This window comes from Colletotrichum tamarilloi (genome assembly GCF_030869305.1).
Source record: "Colletotrichum tamarilloi strain Tom-12 chromosome Unknown Scaffold_1.1, whole genome shotgun sequence".
NCBI lineage: Eukaryota > Fungi > Ascomycota > Sordariomycetes > Glomerellales > Glomerellaceae > Colletotrichum > Colletotrichum tamarilloi.
The window spans coordinates 1,182,114-1,201,742 of NW_026849384.1; the positions used below are offsets into that span (position 1 = coordinate 1,182,114).

Consider the following 19,629-nt stretch of genomic DNA (forward strand, 5'->3'; position numbering starts at 1 on the left):
TGATGAACTCCTACTCGACTAGACTCGCTAGTTGTGGCGAGAGGGACCATTCGATGCGTCCCGCTGTAGGAAGTTCGTCTCCGGACCAGGGGCTTTCAACAAACCGAAAGCATATCTCGTACCCATGCCGTTCTTGACTTGCCGTGCGGGTTGGGTCCGAACTTTGAAGCCAAAATGTCACTATACAAGAGTATACGTAGACCGCTTCTCCCGATGCTGGCATTGCTGCCATGCGTCGTGGAACTTCTGTTCGTTTGCGATACTTACATCCTGGGCTCCATGGATGTCGGTCTGTCTCAAACTCAATAGCAAATGTCACCGTGTCGAACCAGACCGCTCATTGACTTGCTCCTTTGGGCCCGGTTACAGGGTGTTCATTTCTTCATATCGCATTTCAACACGGATGTATCAGAAACTCAAAAGCGTGATGCTTGGCTGAGGGTCAATATGGTACATTTCTTCACTGTCAAGAGCACTTACACGAGTAGCAGAAGATGATTGGGGTCTAACAATACAGCGAGCTCATACTGAGTTACAATCTTATACTACCGTGGAGACATCGACATGGATACAGAACAACACTCCATGGGTGATTGGTATATGCCTCATTATCTAAAACTCTGTCAGTTGTGCATCTTTGTCTCCTCCGAGCGAGGCCTTGACGTTGAGAGAATCTTGCGCCACGACTCATCCTGGACACCGAATGAATTCAATTGGGATACTTGAGGACTATCCGACCATGGTTTTCAAGCAGGAATCAATACGGTTGCAGAAGTTGTGCCGGATCTTGCCATAGTCACATAATTTCTCGTCGGTTCGCTCATGGCTGGGTGGGTATATTTTACCAGCCTCTACGTGTAATTTAGAGCATCTTCTTCTTCCAACTTACATCCAAGAGCCTTTTGGATGACCTTCAAACGTACTCGTCCCTTCGATATTCACTGTACCCCCTGTCACTTGGACGAACATGAACGCAACGCCATCGGCGCTGGAGACAGTAGCAAAGGCAGCATGGAGTGCCGTCCCAACTCTGGTGCAAGAGAAGCTATCTCAAGCTGCAATTGGTAGTCCGGTCATCTTAGGCCTCTCGACCGTCCTCACCCTGTTCTTTACCTGGCTCATTAGCATCTCCATCTACCGCATCTGGTTTCATCCCCTCAGCAAGCACCCAGGACCACTCCTCTGCAAACTCACTAGCACCGTGTGGGCATACCACTTCACCAAAGGATCTATCCTTCAATGGGAAGCCAAACAGCACAAAAAGTATGGTCAGACGGTGCGTCTGGGTCCGAATCGCCTGAGCTTCATCGACCCCCGCGCCTGGAAGGACATTTACGGCCACAAGTTTGGCAACGCCAAGCCAAACGTCAAGAACCTCGACCGCGCCGTCAAGAACATGCCGAGCGGCCGTCTGCCCATGGCCCTCGAGCCCACCACGGCTGGGCACGCGACGCAGCGCAAGCAGTTCAACCCCGCCTTTGGCGAGCGGGCGTGGAAGGAACAGGAGCCTCTTGTGCAAAAGTACGTTGAGCAGCTCATGAGCCGGGTGAGTGCGGATATTGCCGCCAGTGCCGACGGCGAGACCGTAGTGGACATTGCTACGCTGTACAACTTCATGACGTTTGATGTCATGGGTGATTTGACCTTTGGCGAGGGTCTCGGCCAGCTCGAGACTGGAATCGAGTCCTCGTGGGTTCCTGCTGTATTCGTCATGTACAAGCTCTTGAGTTCGTCCTTCCTCTTCAACCCCTTTTTTGGCATATAAAGGCTAATATTTTGGGTGTCATTACAGACAAGAGATCTGTCATCAAGGCCTATCCCCTTGGTGGATTCTTGTTCGATCTCTTCGCGCCCAAGGGTATGCTGCAGGATTCCGCCAAGCACATGCAACATTGCAGCAATCTCGTCGCCAAGCGCTTAGAGAAGGGCAACGACGGGAGGCCGGACATTTTCGGCCATGTACTCAAGCAGCCAGGGGAGACCATGTCCCGCACGCTCATGAACGCCAACGCCAACATGTTGATGGTGGCGGGGACGGAGACAACAGCCACTACCCTGACGACCGTGACGCACTTGCTTCTCCGCAACCCGGACAAGATGAAGAAACTCCTTCGTGAGATCCGTAATATGCCGGACAGGTCGAGCTTGAACAGCCAGGTTGTCCAGAGGATGCCTTACCTAAACGCTGTCATTGAGGAAGCTCTGAGATGTGAGCACTTTTCCGACATGATCTGTCCTTTCCCTTAGTAACGGGCAATTTCTGACTATACTTCAGTCTACCCAAGTGGCCAGGTTGGACTAGGAACGCAGCGAGAGATTGCGGCCGGAGGCAACCAGGTTTGCGATGATTTTCTTGCTGAAGAGGTATGTGCTTCGAGCCCCATCCTCCCCAGACCGCCAGATTCTATGCTGGTAACGTGGATACGAAGTACTCCAACTAACCTGAACATGCCCACAGACTGAAGTTGCCGTAGCCGCCTGGACAATGTCCAACTCAACTCTCCACTGGAAAGAACCTGCCAAGTTCGTCCCGGAGAGGTGGCTCCTCGACGAAGTCGACTACGCCGCCTACCACAAGTACGACAATCGCGTCGCCTGGCTTGCTTTCGGCACGGGGCCCCGGACGTGCATCGGTAAGAACATTGCCCTGCATGAGATCCGTGGCGTCCTTGCCAGATTCCTGTACGACTTCGACCTGGCCTTGACGCCGGAGACGGAGGACTGGCTCCATATCAAGACGCACTCTATTTGGTCAAAGCCCAAGTTGCTGGCCCGCATCACCCCAGCCAAGATGAGTGATCTTTAGACTTTGAGGGAAGTTCAGCTCGGATTCGTAAAGACAGTGTTGACCGAGTCAAGAGTTGTGGGCAGTTTTCAGGTGGACAAAGACGAGGGTATTTGGTTGTCCCGGCATATGATGCGGAGTTGCGAGATGTTGAAGAAGGTGGGAAGTCTTTGAAGTCTATTTATGAAATGGTCAAAAAATTGACTTGTCAGATTTTCACATTAGGCGAGTTGCGTATGTATTTGTTGACTTTGTATTATGCCCACATACGGAGTACAAACCCACTTGGACTACAAGGATTTAGCTGCCCAAGCAGTTGTCTCTTCTTTCGCTTTACATTTTTCGGCAACTGAAAGGTGTGAATATTGTGCTTCGGGGGTTCCGGAACGCTGTTCTAGTTGGAAATCCTTGAAACTACATGCCTCATATCATGTCAACTTTTGTCGTGATACATTTCGTACTTTGAACCAAAAACTTGAAAACGCCATATCTTAGGACGAGATTTGCCTATTGGATGATGGGATTCAACTTTCCGGGCAAACAAAAGTATCACAAACTTATTTGAAAATACGCCGACGGGTCTTGATTTCTCATGCATTGTCACCGTTGATTTTCAAATCAGACACACAGGCGGTAGTTCTTCCGGCTCTTTCGGCATTTCGGCGGGGCTGCTCTCGGCCCCACATCCGGCAATCACGATTTGACCTCCACTTACACCTACAGCCTCAATCTGGGGAGCTTTACGGATACGTGTAGAATTACTCACTCAGCTCAACTAATCAAGACTTAGACCGCAATCTCGGCAACAGAATACACAAGCTTTTTGCCCTTGATCAACCCTCTCCGCACCTCCTGCATACCCTCGCCAACGCCCGCCAACCCCCCGCGGCGCACCTCCAACGGCTGCGGTACGACCAGACCCTCGTCCAGCAGCCGCTGCGCAAGAACATACCACGCCTCAGCGCAGACCCGGTCGTCGACACGGGCATCCAGGTCGAAAGGCGGGGCCCAGGCCACATCGTGACCGAATTGCGTGTAGCAGCACACCCAATCCGGCTCGACGCTGCGGCGCGTGTGGCCGCGGAGGGGAAAGGGGTCCAGAGCCACGTATCGACCACCGGCGGGACCTAGGGCCTTGTAGCACGTCGACATGGAGTTCGAGTCCGAGATGCAGTCGAGAGCAAGCGTGAGAGCGCCCTGCGTGTAGTTCAGGACGTCGGCGCCGCAGCTGGGCGAGCGATAATCAAAGGTCGCCGCGGCGCCGAGTCCCATGGATCTTGCTGCTGAGGATGCTGAGCACGTTGTGATGGGGGTGAGACCCATCAGCTTGAGGACCTGGATCGCCATGGCCCCTGTGGCCGTGCCGCCTCCATAGACCAGCACATAGGATGCCGAGCTTGCGGTAGTTGATGCTGCTGCTGAATCCTTGTTCGAGCCGAGCTGCAGAGCGCCTTCTGTATTGTCTGGCATTGCCATCTTCATGTACTGGAAAAGGGACAGTCCGACGGTGGCCAAGGCGGCAGGCAGGGAAGCAGCGGTGGCAAGGTCCATGCTGGCTGGAATTCTCCAGGCCAGACGCGCAGGAACAACGGCATGCTCGGCAAACGCACCGTTATCCCGCCGGAGAGGGTTGTTTCCAAAGATGCCGGCCATGATGCGGTCGCCCACATGCCAAGCCTCTGCGTCGACGTCGCTGCCTAGAGCTATTACAACACCAGAGAAATCAGTGCCGCTGGTTGCGCCGGGTGTGGGAGACAGGTCGGCAGACTTGCAGTCTACCTGGTTGATCGAGACGCATGCCACGCGTACGAGCAGCTCCGACCGGCCTGGTGAAGGTACTGAGGCATCTTCGGACACGTAGACATGTCCAGGCCCAGATACTTTGAGTGCCTTGTGGGTGGTGGGCAGAGATTCCGGGGCAGTCATGGTGCAATGAGAAGTATTCTAGAGGTCTGGTTGATGCTGTAGAATTCAGCGGCTTCAAATCACCAGATGTGAGGTGAGCGGGGATATTTATGGTCCGAAAGTGGTTGCCATGCCTGGCGCCATGGGTTCACCGACATGATTCCTTCTTCAGTCATCGCAAGACTGAGAGTAGATCTCTACTCCACCAGAGAGTAAAGTCGAGTAGACTCTATTGTAGGAACAGTACTGGATGAGAGGTTCGAAATGCTGCAGATGAATTTCATGTGACCCTCTTCGTTCTATTGTCTGATTAAGGAATAAGAGCACGGAAGGAAATGTAAGTGTACATTTTGCCAACTTCAGAGAAGTAGTGCGTCATTCAACTTCATTCTTTGGTTACGAGGTTAAAGTCGCGTTTTCATTATGAGCCAAAAAATAAAGATTGGTTTAATACGGAGGATGGGATCTTCCGTACCAACAGAAGCCCGTTTAAGTCGCGTTCAACCAGTCAAACTTTGGGTACAGAGCTGCCAACGCCTCTGGCATTTGATTGCCCACCATCACATTGCTTTCTTCGTCGTTCTCGCCCTTGTATACAATAACCAGGTTGTGGTAAAAGGTCATTGACACAATATGCTTATCAAAGTACGTCGCCTGGTACCCAGAAATCTCAAACTCCTTGTGATTCAGCCCGTCGAGTAGACTCTTGAAGAACCCCATGGACGATGTCGTCGCATTCAGGTCAGTGCTCGAACCACCAGTGACCTTCCAGTACGACGTCTCCAGGTCCTCCACAGCATAGATGCCACCGCTCCGCAACAGCGGGAACAGGATCTTGAACGAGGCAATGACGTGGTCGCAGCGATGGCTCCCGTCGTCGACAATGATGTCGAACCCGTCGCACTCATCATGCATTCTCTTCAGAAGAGCCGGGTCGTCTTGGCTGCCGCGATAGATGCGTATGCGGTCCTCTTGCAGCGCCGTCTTGTCGTAGTAGTCGAGGCTCACAATCTGCGCTTTGGGGAAGTACTCCTTCCACATGCGCAGCGATTCGCCACCGGCTTTAGGGTCCTCGAACCCGCCCACGCCAATCTCCAGGACGTTGATCTCGCGGTGCCGGAAGGGCCTAAAGTGGAAGTCGTAGTGCGGTGCGTATAGATGTCCGCCGACTTCCATGGTGGTGCCCTGGCGAGTGATGGCCACCTTGCCTTCTCTATGTTTGTCCGTGCCGTGCTTGACGGCGAGTTCAGTGAGAGGCTGGTCCATGATTAGAGATTTATGATCAGAGTATGAGTTTGCAATTTAGATGTGCAGCTCTATAGAGAGAAAGAATTCTTCAAAGTGTCAAAAGGTGTGGCAACCGTAACGACGTGGAGAAATTAGATGTGGTTGAGGTGCAATGAGACAAGCAAAATGCAGACATCCTCGAAAGCTAGAACCAACATAACTGTTATAGAGGATATCATCTACATTCAGAATTTCGGAGCCAGAACCACCAAGATGCAAAGCACACTTGCCATCACACTAGAAACTGAGAGTAGGCTGTCCGTAAGTGACAACAAACAAGATGTCTCATGCAGGTTGACTCCGCGTGTCCCACAAAGCAAAGCTTACACGGAGGTTTCCCACTACGGGCGGGTCCTCCTTGCCGGCACCGTTCAACCCGCCAGAGCGGTCAGTCCGGCGCCGAAGTCTCCACCGGGAAATATGGAAATCCCCTCTCTTCAGGACCCTGATGAGGGTCGCAGGAACTTGTCTCTATTGGAGCTTCTATTTGCAAGGGGATACAGAATAAGCCTAGAACAACCTTCGATACGGGTTGAAGCATTCTCAAAGTCTCCTGAAACTTAGACGGCTGAGCCCCTTCATCGCAGGAGGACCAGTGATCAACAAGAACGTCCTATGGGTGACCAGCATCGAGGCCCGGAACAAAGAGTTAAGTCCGCAAATACCACCGGCAGATGCCTGAATCTATATTCGAGAGATCGCCATTGGATGAACTGCTTAGGTGTCCTCTTTAGAGTTTCGGACCCGTCAACGTCAAAGGTAAGTAAAATGAATCATGAAGAACAGCAATACTTCCCGTCGGAACGTCCCCCCTCAGCCGTTAGTAATCGCCAAGTTGCATCCCGTTCGGCATGATCCGCTTGTGTGGCCATGTTACATTCCGGTTCGTCCCCGGCAACATTCATGGCGATGCTGTCAAACTCGCCAACCAACCATTTCACCCTGTGTGGGGTGGGATTTTGACTTCAGCTGATGTTGATCACAATCGACAAATTTTTCAAGGGTTAGGATTCAGATTAGATCACTTCTCTTCATCGGATCTCGAGCAGAAATAACGAGAAAGACTTCGGCGAGGTATGGAGTACTTCGTATATACAACACAGATGAGAGTCACCAGTATTCGTAACCGCTGAACAAGGTATCCCCTGAGTCATGTTGTAGAAACTGGTAGTTGTACTTTCCACAAACATCTTACATGCATACTTCGAATACTTCAGAGACGAGGTTTAATACTGCGAGGATGATACTCCACTGACTGGTTCGCTCAATACGTATACGGGAACGACCACTCGAGAGCACGCGATTGCTAAGCTTTGGCTTTGCATCGGCGACAGCTCACGTTCAACGGGTCTGAACCGGCGAAGAGAAAGTCTGACCTCTGGCATCTCAAAGTAAGAGCTGGAACGGTTCTATCTGAGCGGTGAAGAATGTTACGCCGGGCTATTGTCGCATCAAAGATGGCAACGGACGGGAAATTGGAAGCCCGACTCTCATTATGGCTTCCTTGGGGAAGCACCTCAAGCTCCCAGACCAAGCCTCAAAAACAAGGGTGCGATTCCTAATAGTGACAGAGTGTATACGTCTGCATCTTCTGCCATATCTGTTCCAGCACTGATCCTGGACCCTTCTCATCGCGACTTTGTAATAGCATGCAAAGATGGTATACTTCATAGCTTGTCTACTGTTGGTCGCGGCATACGTTGTGTCTATTGTTATCTACAGGTTATTCTTCAGCCCTCTGGCTCGTTTCCCTGGGCCGAAATTGGCCGCTCTCACATTCGGGTACGAGTTCTATTACGACTTTTTCAAAGATGGGGGTGGCCGATACTGGGCTGAGATCAACCGCATGCATGATGTATCAGGTAAGTGACGAAGTGATTCGGAGTTACTTGTTCAACTCCAATATGTTAACTTATCTCTCTATACAGGCCCCATAGTGCGTATAAACCCATGGGAAGTGCACATTCGGGATCCAGAGTTCGCCGAAGCCTTCAAAATCTCGAGAAAGACGTCCAGGCCGTGGTGGTATTACCGGTCCAATGGTCCGCCGAACAGTGTCCTACAAGCCGGGTAAGTGAGACTGCCTTATGGACGTCTGTCGTCCTCATTCACGAGTATATGCTGACCCCTTGTTTTTCCGTGCCTCTACTCAGCCCTCATGAGCTACATCGGATGCGCCGCGAGGCTATCCTGCCCGTGTTCGCCACCCCTCTGGTCATGTCTCGCGAACACTTATACGAGGCGCTGGTGCAAAGATTACTCGCGAGATTCCGCGCTGCCAAGGGCACCGGCGCCGTATTGACCTGTAAATCAACCCCCCTCCCTCCCAATTTCCCTATACCTCTACTTCCTCATCGTCAGAGGTCTTGCGTGTGTACCTGGTGACTTTGCTGACCCGCTGACCTGTCCATGATCTCTAGTGGGCCATGCTTTTCGATGCCTCGCCATCGATCTGACGTGCACCACGAACCTTGGCTACGACTTTGGGTTCGTCGACGTCGAGGACTTTGAAAATGACATGTTCAAGATTGCGAGGACTTTGGGTCGCATGAACATGATCAGCCGTCACATCGGACACTGGTTCTTTGCCGTAATGCGAGCACCTGCGCGCTGGGCCAAGCGCGCAGAGCCTGTCAGTCCTGGAATGATTCGTGTTCTACGATTCCGGAACGTAGGTGGTTTACTTCATCATCATCATCGGCGTCAGCATGAATAAAAACCCTCCACGTGACTAACTGAAGTGTGTGGCTTCTCTGCTTAGATGATCGATCAGGCCGTCACAGATCAGTATCGCGCTGCAACGACCAATAAACCAACTGTACGCGAAAAGACTGTTAGTAGCGTCGGCAGCGGTAATGATAGCTTCAAATCCACCGTCCAGCACATTCTCGCCTCAAACCTCCCAGCCCGCGAAAAAGAGTTGACGCGCGTGGTAAACGAGGTCTGGCTCTGCATCAACGCGGGCATCGACACAGAAGGCCAAGCCATCGCCTTTGCGACCTTTATGCTCCTAAGCCACCCCAACGAGCTCGCACGGCTCCGTAAAGAGCTAGCAGAATGCGAAAAGAGACTCGGTAGACTCCCCACGTACCAAGAGCTCAAGGAGCTAAACTACCTACACGCAGTCGTCCAGGAGTCGTTCCGTCTAAACCACCCCATCGCTGGCCGCTTGCCCAGAACTGACCCGGACAATGAGATTCAGTATGGGGACGTGGTGATACCCCGGGGCGTCACCGTTTCCGTTTCCACGTACGATATCTACCTTGACGCCAACATCTTTCCGGATCCGCACAGATTCGAGCCCGGACGTTGGTTTGACCCGAGTGAGAGGAAGCGCCTTCGGAAGTACGTCAACAACTACGGCCGCGGGACCCGCAGCTGCGTGGGGATGGACGTGGCCAATATGGGAATCTATCTGACTCTGGGACGTATCTTCGCTCCGTCGGCTGGCTTCGAGCTAGCGTTGCATGATACGCTGTATGAGCGCGATGTCGCCTTTGATGCCGACTTTTTCGGGGCGTTTCCCAAGAGTGGTTCGAACCACATCAAGGCAACTGTAGTCTAGAGAAACATGATTTATGGGCTTGTGTTTGAGATAAGCAAGTGTCTTCTGGGGCAAAGTGTTAGATTTCTGCTCAACAAAACCAATCATGAGAATGACATTACCAAAGGCTCAAGTTCGCAAGACTTCCTAGCGGGTAAAAGCTCAAAATGAGTAGATAGGGGGACCTTTTATCGGCTCGCCCTTTTCCTTGGTACGCTTTAAATATGTTCAATAGACTACCTCTGGGAAGTCTGATCCCTCTTTGCGCGGTGAAACTGGTTGATAATTGTGGGTTGGTTGTTGTGTGACCCATGAAATTGTCTTCGGAGTTTCCCCAGAAAAGGTACCAAATTGTGTTCCCGTAGATACTTGTTAGCCATATAATCATCGTTGCATGCTCAACCACATATCTTGAAAGACATGTCCGGCAGACAAATCCACCTGAGAGCCTCCAACCAACCCGGAGCCATTCGTACCCGCCAGATCATGGTATACCCTTATTCGTCATCCTCTCCCTCTTCCTCGTCATCATCATCCTGTTCATCCTCATCCTCTTCATCATCCTCTTCATCCTCAACCTCCTCATCCTCATCCTCACTCCACCCGAAATAATGCGGATGAGCATACCCAGAATACAACGGTCGGCTCTCCACCCTCCTCGCCCGATCCTCCTCGCTCATCCTCCCCTCGACAAACCTCCACGTATCCATAACAACAACATACTCAACCGTATCCCCCTCCCCGTGATGAGCCCACGTCTGCCCGCCGAGTTTACTCGCCCCCGTCCAAGTCCACTCCACCAACTCCGTCCCCTCGGCACTCAAATACCCTTCTTCCTCTTCCTCTCCATCCTCTCTCTCCCCTTCCACCCCTCCCCTCCCATCATCCCTCCCAGCACCACCACCTCCAACGACCAACTTCCACCCCTTATTCCTCCCCACAATCCCCATCATCTCCTCCCTCTTCCCCACAAGCGTCTCATACTCGACCCTCAACCCCCTCAACCCCTTCGGCCCCCGGAACCCCCGCAACCAATCCTCCTTCATCCTCAAGGGCTCGTCGCTCTCCCAGTGCCACCAGTCCGAGTACCGTACCGTAATCGTCAACACCTCGGGCCGGAATTTCGGCTGCGCAAACAGCGTCGCCAGGTTCCGCCCGTCTTCGAGCCAGTACATCTGCGTAAAGAAGCGCACCTTGGTCAGGTCGCGCGCCTGTTGCTCCGTCAGGGCGGAGAAGAAATTCTCGCAGGCGTGGTTTCTCGTTCTTCCTTCCGGGCCGCGGTCTGCAGATTTTCATACACGAGATTAGTTTCCTTGACCATACAACTCAAACCACGTCAAATTCTCCGCAAAGACCTTCGTGCAGAGGCCAAACAGGGGCACAGGAGGAACAATAAAAAAGAAAGAAATGACGAAGAGGAAACAAAACATACCAAACCAAAAAGCCCACTCCAACTCCCTCAAAAACACCTTCTGCCCCTCCACATACGCCAGCTTACACGCCCTCAGCAAACTACTACTGCTCTTCCTAGGCCCCGTGAACCCAGGCCGATACCAGTACGAGTCCTTCGGGTACGCCGTATCCCCCTCCTCCTCCGAGACCTGCACCAGCGCCAGCGCAAAGATCTCGTTGCGGATCTCGCCCGGTAAAGTCCCAAAGAGCGGGCATTGGAGCTGGTTGTCGTACGTCGAGACGTCAATCGTCGTGGTTGAGTCCATGATTATTATTTCTTCTTCCTCTTCTTCTCCTTTCTTGGCGATACCTCGTAGAAACGAAAGAAAAAAACTTCTTATGAAAAAGATGATAATTGGAGGTGACGGTTGCCAAAAAAGACCCCTCGTGGGAGTGGCGGCGTACAGACGACCACACCACTTATAAACCTCGTCCTTCTCCAATGGAACCGTGTTGGGCGTCGCACAGAGCGGGGTCGGCTGCCTGCTGTTGCCTGCATCCTCACATACCAACGTACCTCAACTGATTTCTCACGAACGGCATTCATGCATTTGACCAGCCAAGCCGAGAATAATTCTCTTTTCCGTGGTTCCCTCCATACTGGGGAGTGACAAATACTAGGCGCGATCTCTCCCAAAGTTGCGGTGGCAAGACATGAACAACGAGTTAGGACGAGGAACCAAAAATAGAAAAAACTAGAATATGGTCACTCTACAAAATACCTTCTCAATATCGAAAGTGATTCGTTCAATTATCTTTATTCCATGAAAGCGCGACCGTAAGAATGGTATTACATGCAAGCATCAACATCTCCAACTCCAGCCTGTCCGTCCTGATATCCTTCATACAAACTGGAAAGCATCGCACGACGAATCCCCTTACCGCTCTAGTGAGCAGCCACAGACTCGGTCTGCCTGGTTCCATTGCTCACAATGCTATCGGTGTCCTTCTCCGAAACTGCCTGGTGACCAGGGACCGAGCCAGCTACGATCTTAGCGTCCTCGTCGTGTACCGCGTCCTGGGTGCCCCGGGTGTTAGACACAGACTCGGACGGTGCAGCGTTGAAGTCGTCCTGCTCTGGGCGCCAGTCACGCAGGTCATCCTCGGCGTCATTGAGAATCTGTCGCGCCTGTTGAGCGTGGTGATATGTGGGACGCTCGTCGCCTGGTACGACAGGGGTATCATCGAGGAGGTGAAGAAGCCGTCGGCCGTGCTTGGCAAGGATGATTTGCTTCTCGGCCCTCTCAATAGTAGCTGCGAACTCGGCTTCGTACGCTTCCTTGAGCTTCTGGCGAGTCTGTCCTTCTTGTTAGCGAATGATCGGTGTGAGGCTAGAGGGGATGGTTTCGTACGATATTCGTCAGTTGGGCTTCGGCGACCAAATTCTCTGCCTCGGCGCGGACAAGCTCCTGCTCGAGAACTACGAGCCTCGCGCTCTGGGGCTCCTTCATCTTGAGCTTGGCAATCTCGTCGGCAATCTTATCCTTGCCATCGCGGCTCGGCTGCACACTCTTCTCCGTGTTGCGAATGTGCTTCAAAACACCGCGGGCATCGTCCAGGGAGTGAGCATACTGCTCCTCCTGCTCGCCAAGCTCGCTCAGGATGACGCCAACCTTGTCCGAGACGTCCGAGACGGCGGCGTCGTTGGTCTGCTCGCCCCACTCGGACAGCTGGGTGGCGATGGAGGTACGCTCGCGGCCGGCGGTCTCGTGGGCGTTGATGAGGTTGTTCTCGCTCTTGATGATCTTGTAGAGCTTGCGCGAGAGCTCGGGCTGGACATTGCCGCGGAGAGAGTTGAAGGAGAAGCCGGCGCGCTTGGAGGCGCCGTTGTTCTGGGAGCCGTTGCGGCGGTGGTTGGATCTGATGGAAAGTGATCGGTTCCTGTGAGCGTGTCAGTCAAGGGCTTCGAGCTTGGTGGGTATGGCTGTGTATAGACGTAGAAGGAGGCGTGATGGGGACCACTGAAGCGGAAATGCTCAAAGGCTTCGTGCTGATGGCGATGCCATGGCACTCGTCGCTATTTTGGGGGGAGAACCAGCGTCGCATTTTGGCTTATGTGGTGATGGGTGATGTTGTGTGAAGCGGATCTCACTTACATGATGGCGGTTGTCTGGATTTCAGAGCAAAGTACCTCTGTTACCCAAGCTGTACCTTCTGATGATATCGCGAAGCTCAGAGGAATGAGCTACCAGGATGCTGTGGGAAGGAATAAACCTGGTCCCGGTGGAGTGTTATGTGTACGAGTAAGAAGCTGGGTCTGGGTATCTACAGGATCTTGGAAGCCAAGACTCAGGTGCGCCTGTCTGGTTCAAACAATTGGGGCACGGCGCAGGAAAAGGGTGTTCGTCAAGAGTAAAGTTGCAGTGTAAGATGCGACAGCCGCGATGCGATGCGACAAGGGTCCTGCGTTGACTTTAAGAAGGGGTCTTTGGGGAGGAAAGGATGGGGGGAAGGAAAGCCTTTGCGACGGCACAGTCGGGATGAAGGAAAGGGCCGAGTGAGACACTCATGTCATAGTTTGGGCTTGCTGGCAGGCCGGCATTCCACATCACAGGAGAGAAACTAAACTCAAGAGAGTGAAAGTACGTTGGCAACAACCCGGGTAGCTCTCGTAGCTCGAAGCTCTAGTCTTCTTCGGGCCGGGGAGAGCGAGGCAGGCCACGACAGCTTCCCACCACTCTGGGCGTGGGCCTTCATGGTCAGCTCAAGTATCTTGTGGTGAGAGGACAATCCTTAAGAGATAGTAGCAATGAAGCACGGCGAAGATTATAGTTTGGTGGGCGGTTTGTGCGGCTAGCTCACCTGTTTACTACAGTCTCGTACAACAGAACAAGCTCTCTCTCAACTTTTGGAGGTGTGGTGACGATGATGCGAAGGATGACGAAGGGGGGTTGGAGGGGTCGCGCCAATGATGTCATTACCCGTCCGGGGACCCTAAGCGACAACTCGGGAAAATCGTCCCCCTCCCCTCCACCTCATGGTGGACAGCTCCCCCCCTTTCAACTGGCTTACTCCGAATCGCATCATCGTGTGACAGACATTTCACAGAGGGACGTCTGTCACCAGGTGCTCATACACTTTTACAGGCACAATGCCTAATTAAGCCCATAAGGCTGATGAATCAAATGCCACCAAACTCGGGCAACTTCCAGGCGCTCATCCCGTGTTCTGTTGCGCACGGCTGTGCAATGTGTGAGGCTCACAGACGGTGGAAGCCGCATGGGTTTGTCATGCGCACTTCTTCATTCGTGATAAAGCACTTGGTGGAAATTCATCTCCAGATGCGGGAAGAAGAAATTTCATTGCGTGAAGAATGCTTGTTGATCGAGCCGATATCATATAAACTTGTAAACTTTCGTAGCAATCATTACCGCCCAGTCCAGAAAAGACACATTAATCATACAGAAACTCCAGATCCCCAGAAGCCGAGGGATACCACACTCTCGTGATCACACGATCGAGCGCCTGTCCGAAGTCGCGTTAAGACAGCTTTCTCTCTAACCAAAAGAAACCATACCAGTGCCTCCCATATTCGCTATCGCAGTTCGCAATATTCTTCCACCATGGCTCATAAGAATAAAACCTTCTTTTTCTTTCATCCGTCTCATGTAATTGCCCGTTCTTCTTTCCCCCACTCTCTGAAACGTCCATGGGCCGTTCCCTCGTCTAAACTCCCCCCGCTTCGTGCCGCTCCCACATGCTTAGGATTGTTCAAGCAGCTTTTCTGGAGCATGATGCTGATGCCGACTTGACTGACTGACTTGACTCATCGGTAGGTACGGCTCGTCCTCTCGTAGACGACGGGTTCGACGTAGCTGACCCGCGGGCTGCTGGCGACGTACGACCTTCTCACGCTCGTGTAGCTCGCGCGCGGGGAATGTCCGTGGTGGTGGTGGTGACCGTGGTGGTGATGGCCGTGGTGGTGGTGATGGTACCGGGTCGGTACGATCTCCTCTTGATAGTAGTACTTCTTGCCTCCTGCTCCGAAGCACATTTTGTATGATGGATAGGTGAGTTGTACGCTCGATGGTTTGTGTGTAGGTCGCAGGATTCTGGGCCCAGTCGGTGCTTTGCAGTGAGCTATTAGAAGAAGTAGGTGGTCGCTTGTTGGATAAGGTTGGCGGTGTTGATATTAGGTCGTCGTCAGCTAATCGGGTGACAAGCTGGGTAATACGAGGTAGAAGATCCCAAAGAAGATTCTATTTGCTTCAAGTGCTAAGGCTATGCATGCGCCGGACTGGAAATGGAACGGCGATGGTGGTGGGCGGACAGGCTGCCTTTTTATGATTTCCCATTTTCTTCTTCAACCCCCTTCAACCCACAAGTCAGTCAGGCTTGGACCTCTCCTCCAAGCAAGTGTGTTCACTAAAGCAAGGTAAAGTAGCAGTAGTCAGGGGTGGAGGGGCGAAGGGAAGACTCGAGCTTTCCAAGGATTATGCGGTCAGTCATCCATCCCTTCTATCCCATCCATCCAACCCATCCCACCATTACCTACGATTAAGTGCCCTTTTCAGACGGGGACCGCGGCGGCCCTCACCGAAACCCTGGCGAGCGCGAGTGCTGGTTGGTTGGATGACGGTGGAGGGGAAAGGATTCATAGTGTAAGAAAAGCGGCTTGGCTTTTTCGTCTGCTGCATTTTCTGGCTTCCTCGATTCTGCTTGTTGCTGGTGGGCAGTGTTCGTTGAATACGCCATACGGTTACTTTCTCTTCCAGGCTTTTCAGGCGTGGTCATGAGCAATGGGGGAGTGGGCGCAGCTGCCCTGGTTTCCGAACCCATGCTCCAACCTGCGCTGGGGAACAATTACGAACAGACAGTTAGAGTTGGGGGACCTTGGATCTGGCCATCCTTGTTCAAGAACAACCAGATATGACGGACGTAAGAAAAAGTTCGGGGCGTGTCTAGACCGCCTGTAAGAGCTGCGTTAACCGATTACCACGCCCAGAAAGCCAGGGTCTCCCCACCTCGCAGTTTGATCCGCGTGAGATGGCAAATGGGTCCCCTAAAAACCACCTCTCTACAGCTCAGCAAAAAAGGTAGGGCGGACGGTTCTAGCTAGGGAAGAAAAGTTGGTTCTTTCGTAAAGAGGCAGGGTGAAGGGGTCTAGAACATCTCATCGTCTTTTTTAGAGTTGCGGCCTGACAAGTCACAGAATCACATAGTGTAAGGCCTCAAAACGAAGTAAACCTTTTGCAATTATCTGCCTGTCAAATAAATTCCTCTGCCCAGCACCCGGCTCTTGAATCCGGGAACACTCTCTAAAAGAAACGGTACAGGTATCATTGACCGTTACCGTTACAGTCAAAAACGCCAACCGTTCCTGCAAAGAAAGCAAGGAATTGTCCAGTGTAGGGGAGGAAATCCGCCACGGAGAATAAAAACACCACCAGAATCCTGTCAAACAAGCTTACCCGGCGACCGACGATCTCGGGGGGCCATGGAATTATTTTTCCCTGGCCACTACAAGTTCCCTACAGGCCACCGTCACCTCTTAGTTCCTATCGCGTATAATAAAAAGACTGGACGGCAGTTCAATCGCGTCGAGATCAGATCTTACTGCTAGGTGTCCGGTCCACTCCACCCACACACCACCACACTCACCGCACTGCCCTGCCCGCATCTCGGGTCAGCCCCTCGACGTCAGCCTGCATCCCCTTTCCCGGAGACCGGTCTCGTCTTTTGGTTTTGACAGCAGGGATGCTCTTCTCGAAGGCTTCTGCTCAAGTGCCTGCGGATGCACTACTTGATAGGAGGTGCTAACTTTAGCATCTGTGATCCTCCCTGCTGGGCTAGGAGGTATGATGACAAAAGTCAGAAGAAGGCGGGTTCACGTGGAGGAGTTTAATTGTCATAGGTGGACCAATTCGTCAGTCCAAATCGTGATTCTCTAAAGCCGTTTCGTTCCGCGTTCTGCTTTTTGGAAATGCCCATCTGATGTTACATGTACAATGCTATGAAAAGCCCACTCAATTCCCATCCTTCCGCCCCTTGCTGTCTAAGAGAGGTATCGTTTGCATCTACGCATTGGTCGAAATCTTGGGGTTCAGTCCTCCAACGAGCCATGCGGCGGCGAACAGGGAAATAAAGCTGACGAAGATGACAAGGGGCTTCCGCAGGGCGGAAGACACCGAGTACTCGTAGGAGACAATCACCTCCCGATCCCGGAACTCGTCAACAAGGTTGTTGGCCTTGATGGTGACCGAGGTGCGTCCAACGGTGTCGAGGTACGTCTTGTGGACACTGATGACAGAGTCGACAATGGAGGACTCGGGGATGCTAGTGTAGAACTTCACGTTCCTGTGACGTCTTTGTTAGAACCCGAATAGCAAAATAGACTTCTCTCAAATTTCACTTACGTTGCTCCCTCTGGCAGGAGAATCTGCAGGTTGACCTTTGCGTACTCGATTCCCTCGGGCTGCTTAGGACCCTCGAGGAAGGGGACGTTGACAACGTACTTGCCAGCCTCGACGGTGCGGACAAAGTTCTTGGCGTCCGAGTTCCAGCCGATGGTGAAGGGGTACTTCCAGCCGCCAAAGATGGGGTAACGAGGCTTGATCTCCAGGAGCGCCTCGCGCTTGTTGCTGCGGAATCTCGAGGTAGAGACGTTGCCAATAGCATCGACAAAGTACGGGTCCGCACTTCCCACCTTGAGGGGGAACTTCATCTCCTTGAGAGCGTAGGTGTTGGGGTTGTAGTACGCCGCCTGCGCCCACTTGACGCGGTTGAAGAGCTTCGACAGGTTGGCGCCGCGGTGGTAGAGCTCGTATCTCTCCTCAAAAGCCACATTTCCTCCCCAGTGGCTGACCTCGACATCGCGATCGAGCTGGGCGACGTGGGTGACGGGCTTGGTGAACTCGAAGCGCACCTGGGCGGGGGAGACGGCACCGGCGGGCTTCTCATCAAAGGGACCGTAGGTGAGCTTAGCACCTTGCTTCTGGGGGAACTCCTTGATGTCGCCGCTGCCAGGCAGCTTGGTGTAGTCGGGGATGTTGGACGAGTGGGACTTGAGCTCGGTCTTCTGCTTCGAAGTGACGTAGGCCGAGGGCGCGTACACGGAGAAGTCGTAGGTGAGGAATTGTTGCTCCTCCTGGGCGATCGAGGCCGGCAGGGGCTTGTAGGCCTGGAGAAGGTAGTAGGAGATGCTCAGCGTCTGCTGGCCGCCGGCCTTCAAGGGCGTAGGGAGCTGGATCTTGTAGTACTGAGTCTCGCTGTTGCACCTGTTAGTTCACCCATGTGCACTATTGGGTGTGCGATGTGCCCAAGAGCCAAAACGTACCTCAGGGGATCATACTCGACCGCATCAACGGTGAATGGGCCAGCTTCGGGGTTCTTCCTATCCTTGGCCTCGAAGCCTCCAATGCGCGACATCTGCTCGGGGGTGAAGGGCAGGTAGTATGCATCTTGGGGCTGCTTATCAATGTTCTCAATCAGAACATTGATTGACTCCTTGACGTAGTTCTTCTCGAGGGAGACAATGTGGACAAGATTGGCGTTCTTGAAAACCTGGGGCGGCTTGAAGTTGGCGGGCAGGTTGACCTTTGACACCTTGTCAGCTGCAGTCGTCGAGTCGGAGCTTGCGACAATCGGGGAGAGCAGGCTCAGAAGCCCGGCGGCAATGGCGAAGGCTCTCATGATGTGGGTTGGTGGAGGGAATTGCTCATCGACAGAGCTCTCCCGGCAATTGAGAATCAAGAATGGAGAAAAGCGGTTGTTGAGACGCAATTGGGGGCTTTCACTCCATTGCCCGAATTGATGATCTGGCTCCTGAGACAGCTACCCCCAGCCAAAAAGCTTACGGATACGTTGCTTGACGGCGCGCACGGGCCACGGATAGCTCCACTTCACTGGAGAGTGGCCGGGTCGGGGCTGGGTTAGTCCGAGACGGGCACGGCACTGGCGCGGCCTCGGTGGAGGTCAAGCCACACTTTACCAATGGCAGGTGCCACTGCGGGACAGCTTCAGCCACGCGCTTCGTCCACGTTTTATCTCCTCGCTTAGGTACTTGGATACTTCATCACACGGGGCTCCATATCTGTAAATTCGCCAATGATGACTGGCTCCTGGCATCTGGTGGGGTGGACAGCTACCGACTCTCTTTTCCTTAGCTGCCATTTGTCCCTCAACAAGACGTCACGCACCGCAACCTCCGGGCTTTGGGAACAATTGAGAACGGCGCTTCCGGTGCTTCTAGTCCGTTTCTCCCGGGATGTTGACTCTCCTGGCTTGTATTCAGGTGCTCGTAAGATGTGGTATGTGGGAACACACTCTTCCAGCATCTCCTTCACGTGAGATATGCCATCGGAGATAGGTTAGTAGACAGCTATGGTCAGTTCAGGTCAACCCTAGGGGTCCACCGCTAGCTGCCATCTACCTTGACCATCCCAGCTATGGCAAGACCGCTGCAAATCTCGTGGTAACCTTTGGACGAGCGAGACGCGGGCTGGCGGCTCTGGCCCGCGACCAGTGGGACAACAGAGAAAAAGGTACCAAGAAAACTAGTGTGCAGTTTTTGGAGTTTGAGCTGCCCTGGTACCTAAGGCTCATACGGATATACCAGTAAGGAGATAGGTAGACAGACATTGGATGACCCATCGGAGATGTGCCTCAGCGGCTTCGGGGGACTCGACTCGTCGAAAGGAAGGGGGCCACAAAGTAA

At 53.0% G+C, this 19,629-nt stretch overlaps 8 protein-coding genes across 8 annotated transcripts; 2 read left to right on the forward strand and 6 right to left on the reverse strand.

The window, feature by feature from the left end:
* Positions 1-967: 967 nt before the first annotated feature.
* Positions 968-2,806, forward strand: CTAM01_00398 (uncharacterized protein; the record flags this gene model as incomplete). Its single annotated transcript, XM_060516450.1, has 4 exons — positions 968-1,727; positions 1,793-2,209; positions 2,276-2,364; positions 2,459-2,806. The coding sequence occupies 4 exons, from the start codon at positions 968-970 to the stop codon at positions 2,804-2,806; spliced, it is 1,614 nt and encodes a 537-aa protein (XP_060389076.1).
* Positions 2,807-3,571: 765 nt separating this feature from the next.
* CTAM01_00399 (alcohol dehydrogenase GroES-like domain-containing protein) lies at positions 3,572-4,711 on the reverse strand (the record flags this gene model as incomplete). The annotated part of the gene is made up of 1 exon (XM_060516451.1): positions 3,572-4,711. One exon carries the CDS (start codon positions 4,709-4,711, stop codon positions 3,572-3,574), a length of 1,140 nt encoding a protein of 379 aa, XP_060389077.1.
* A 468-nt stretch (positions 4,712-5,179) lies between these two features.
* CTAM01_00400 (hard-surface induced protein 5) lies at positions 5,180-5,956 on the reverse strand (the record flags this gene model as incomplete). The annotated part of the gene is made up of 1 exon (XM_060516452.1): positions 5,180-5,956. The coding sequence occupies one exon, from the start codon at positions 5,954-5,956 to the stop codon at positions 5,180-5,182; it is 777 nt and encodes a 258-aa protein (XP_060389078.1).
* A 1,678-nt stretch (positions 5,957-7,634) lies between these two features.
* CTAM01_00401 (cytochrome P450) lies at positions 7,635-9,542 on the forward strand (the record flags this gene model as incomplete). Its single annotated transcript, XM_060516453.1, has 5 exons — positions 7,635-7,839; positions 7,906-8,047; positions 8,131-8,282; positions 8,398-8,648; positions 8,739-9,542. The coding sequence occupies 5 exons, from the start codon at positions 7,635-7,637 to the stop codon at positions 9,540-9,542; spliced, it is 1,554 nt and encodes a 517-aa protein (XP_060389079.1).
* Positions 9,543-10,018: 476 nt separating this feature from the next.
* Positions 10,019-11,239, reverse strand: CTAM01_00402 (uncharacterized protein; the record flags this gene model as incomplete). The annotated part of the gene is made up of 2 exons (XM_060516454.1): positions 10,019-10,803; positions 10,954-11,239. 2 exons carry the CDS (start codon positions 11,237-11,239, stop codon positions 10,019-10,021), a joined length of 1,071 nt encoding a protein of 356 aa, XP_060389080.1.
* A 620-nt stretch (positions 11,240-11,859) lies between these two features.
* CTAM01_00403 (sphingolipid long chain base-responsive protein LSP1) lies at positions 11,860-13,019 on the reverse strand (the record flags this gene model as incomplete). Its single annotated transcript, XM_060516455.1, has 3 exons — positions 11,860-12,270; positions 12,326-12,854; positions 12,910-13,019. 3 exons carry the CDS (start codon positions 13,017-13,019, stop codon positions 11,860-11,862), a joined length of 1,050 nt encoding a protein of 349 aa, XP_060389081.1.
* A 1,720-nt stretch (positions 13,020-14,739) lies between these two features.
* Positions 14,740-14,967, reverse strand: CTAM01_00404 (uncharacterized protein; the record flags this gene model as incomplete). The annotated part of the gene is made up of 1 exon (XM_060516456.1): positions 14,740-14,967. The coding sequence occupies one exon, from the start codon at positions 14,965-14,967 to the stop codon at positions 14,740-14,742; it is 228 nt and encodes a 75-aa protein (XP_060389082.1).
* A 2,023-nt stretch (positions 14,968-16,990) lies between these two features.
* CTAM01_00405 (ribophorin I) lies at positions 16,991-18,605 on the reverse strand (the record flags this gene model as incomplete). The annotated part of the gene is made up of 3 exons (XM_060516457.1): positions 16,991-17,270; positions 17,330-18,181; positions 18,250-18,605. The coding sequence occupies 3 exons, from the start codon at positions 18,603-18,605 to the stop codon at positions 16,991-16,993; spliced, it is 1,488 nt and encodes a 495-aa protein (XP_060389083.1).
* Between the last annotated feature and the right edge of the window lie 1,024 nt (positions 18,606-19,629).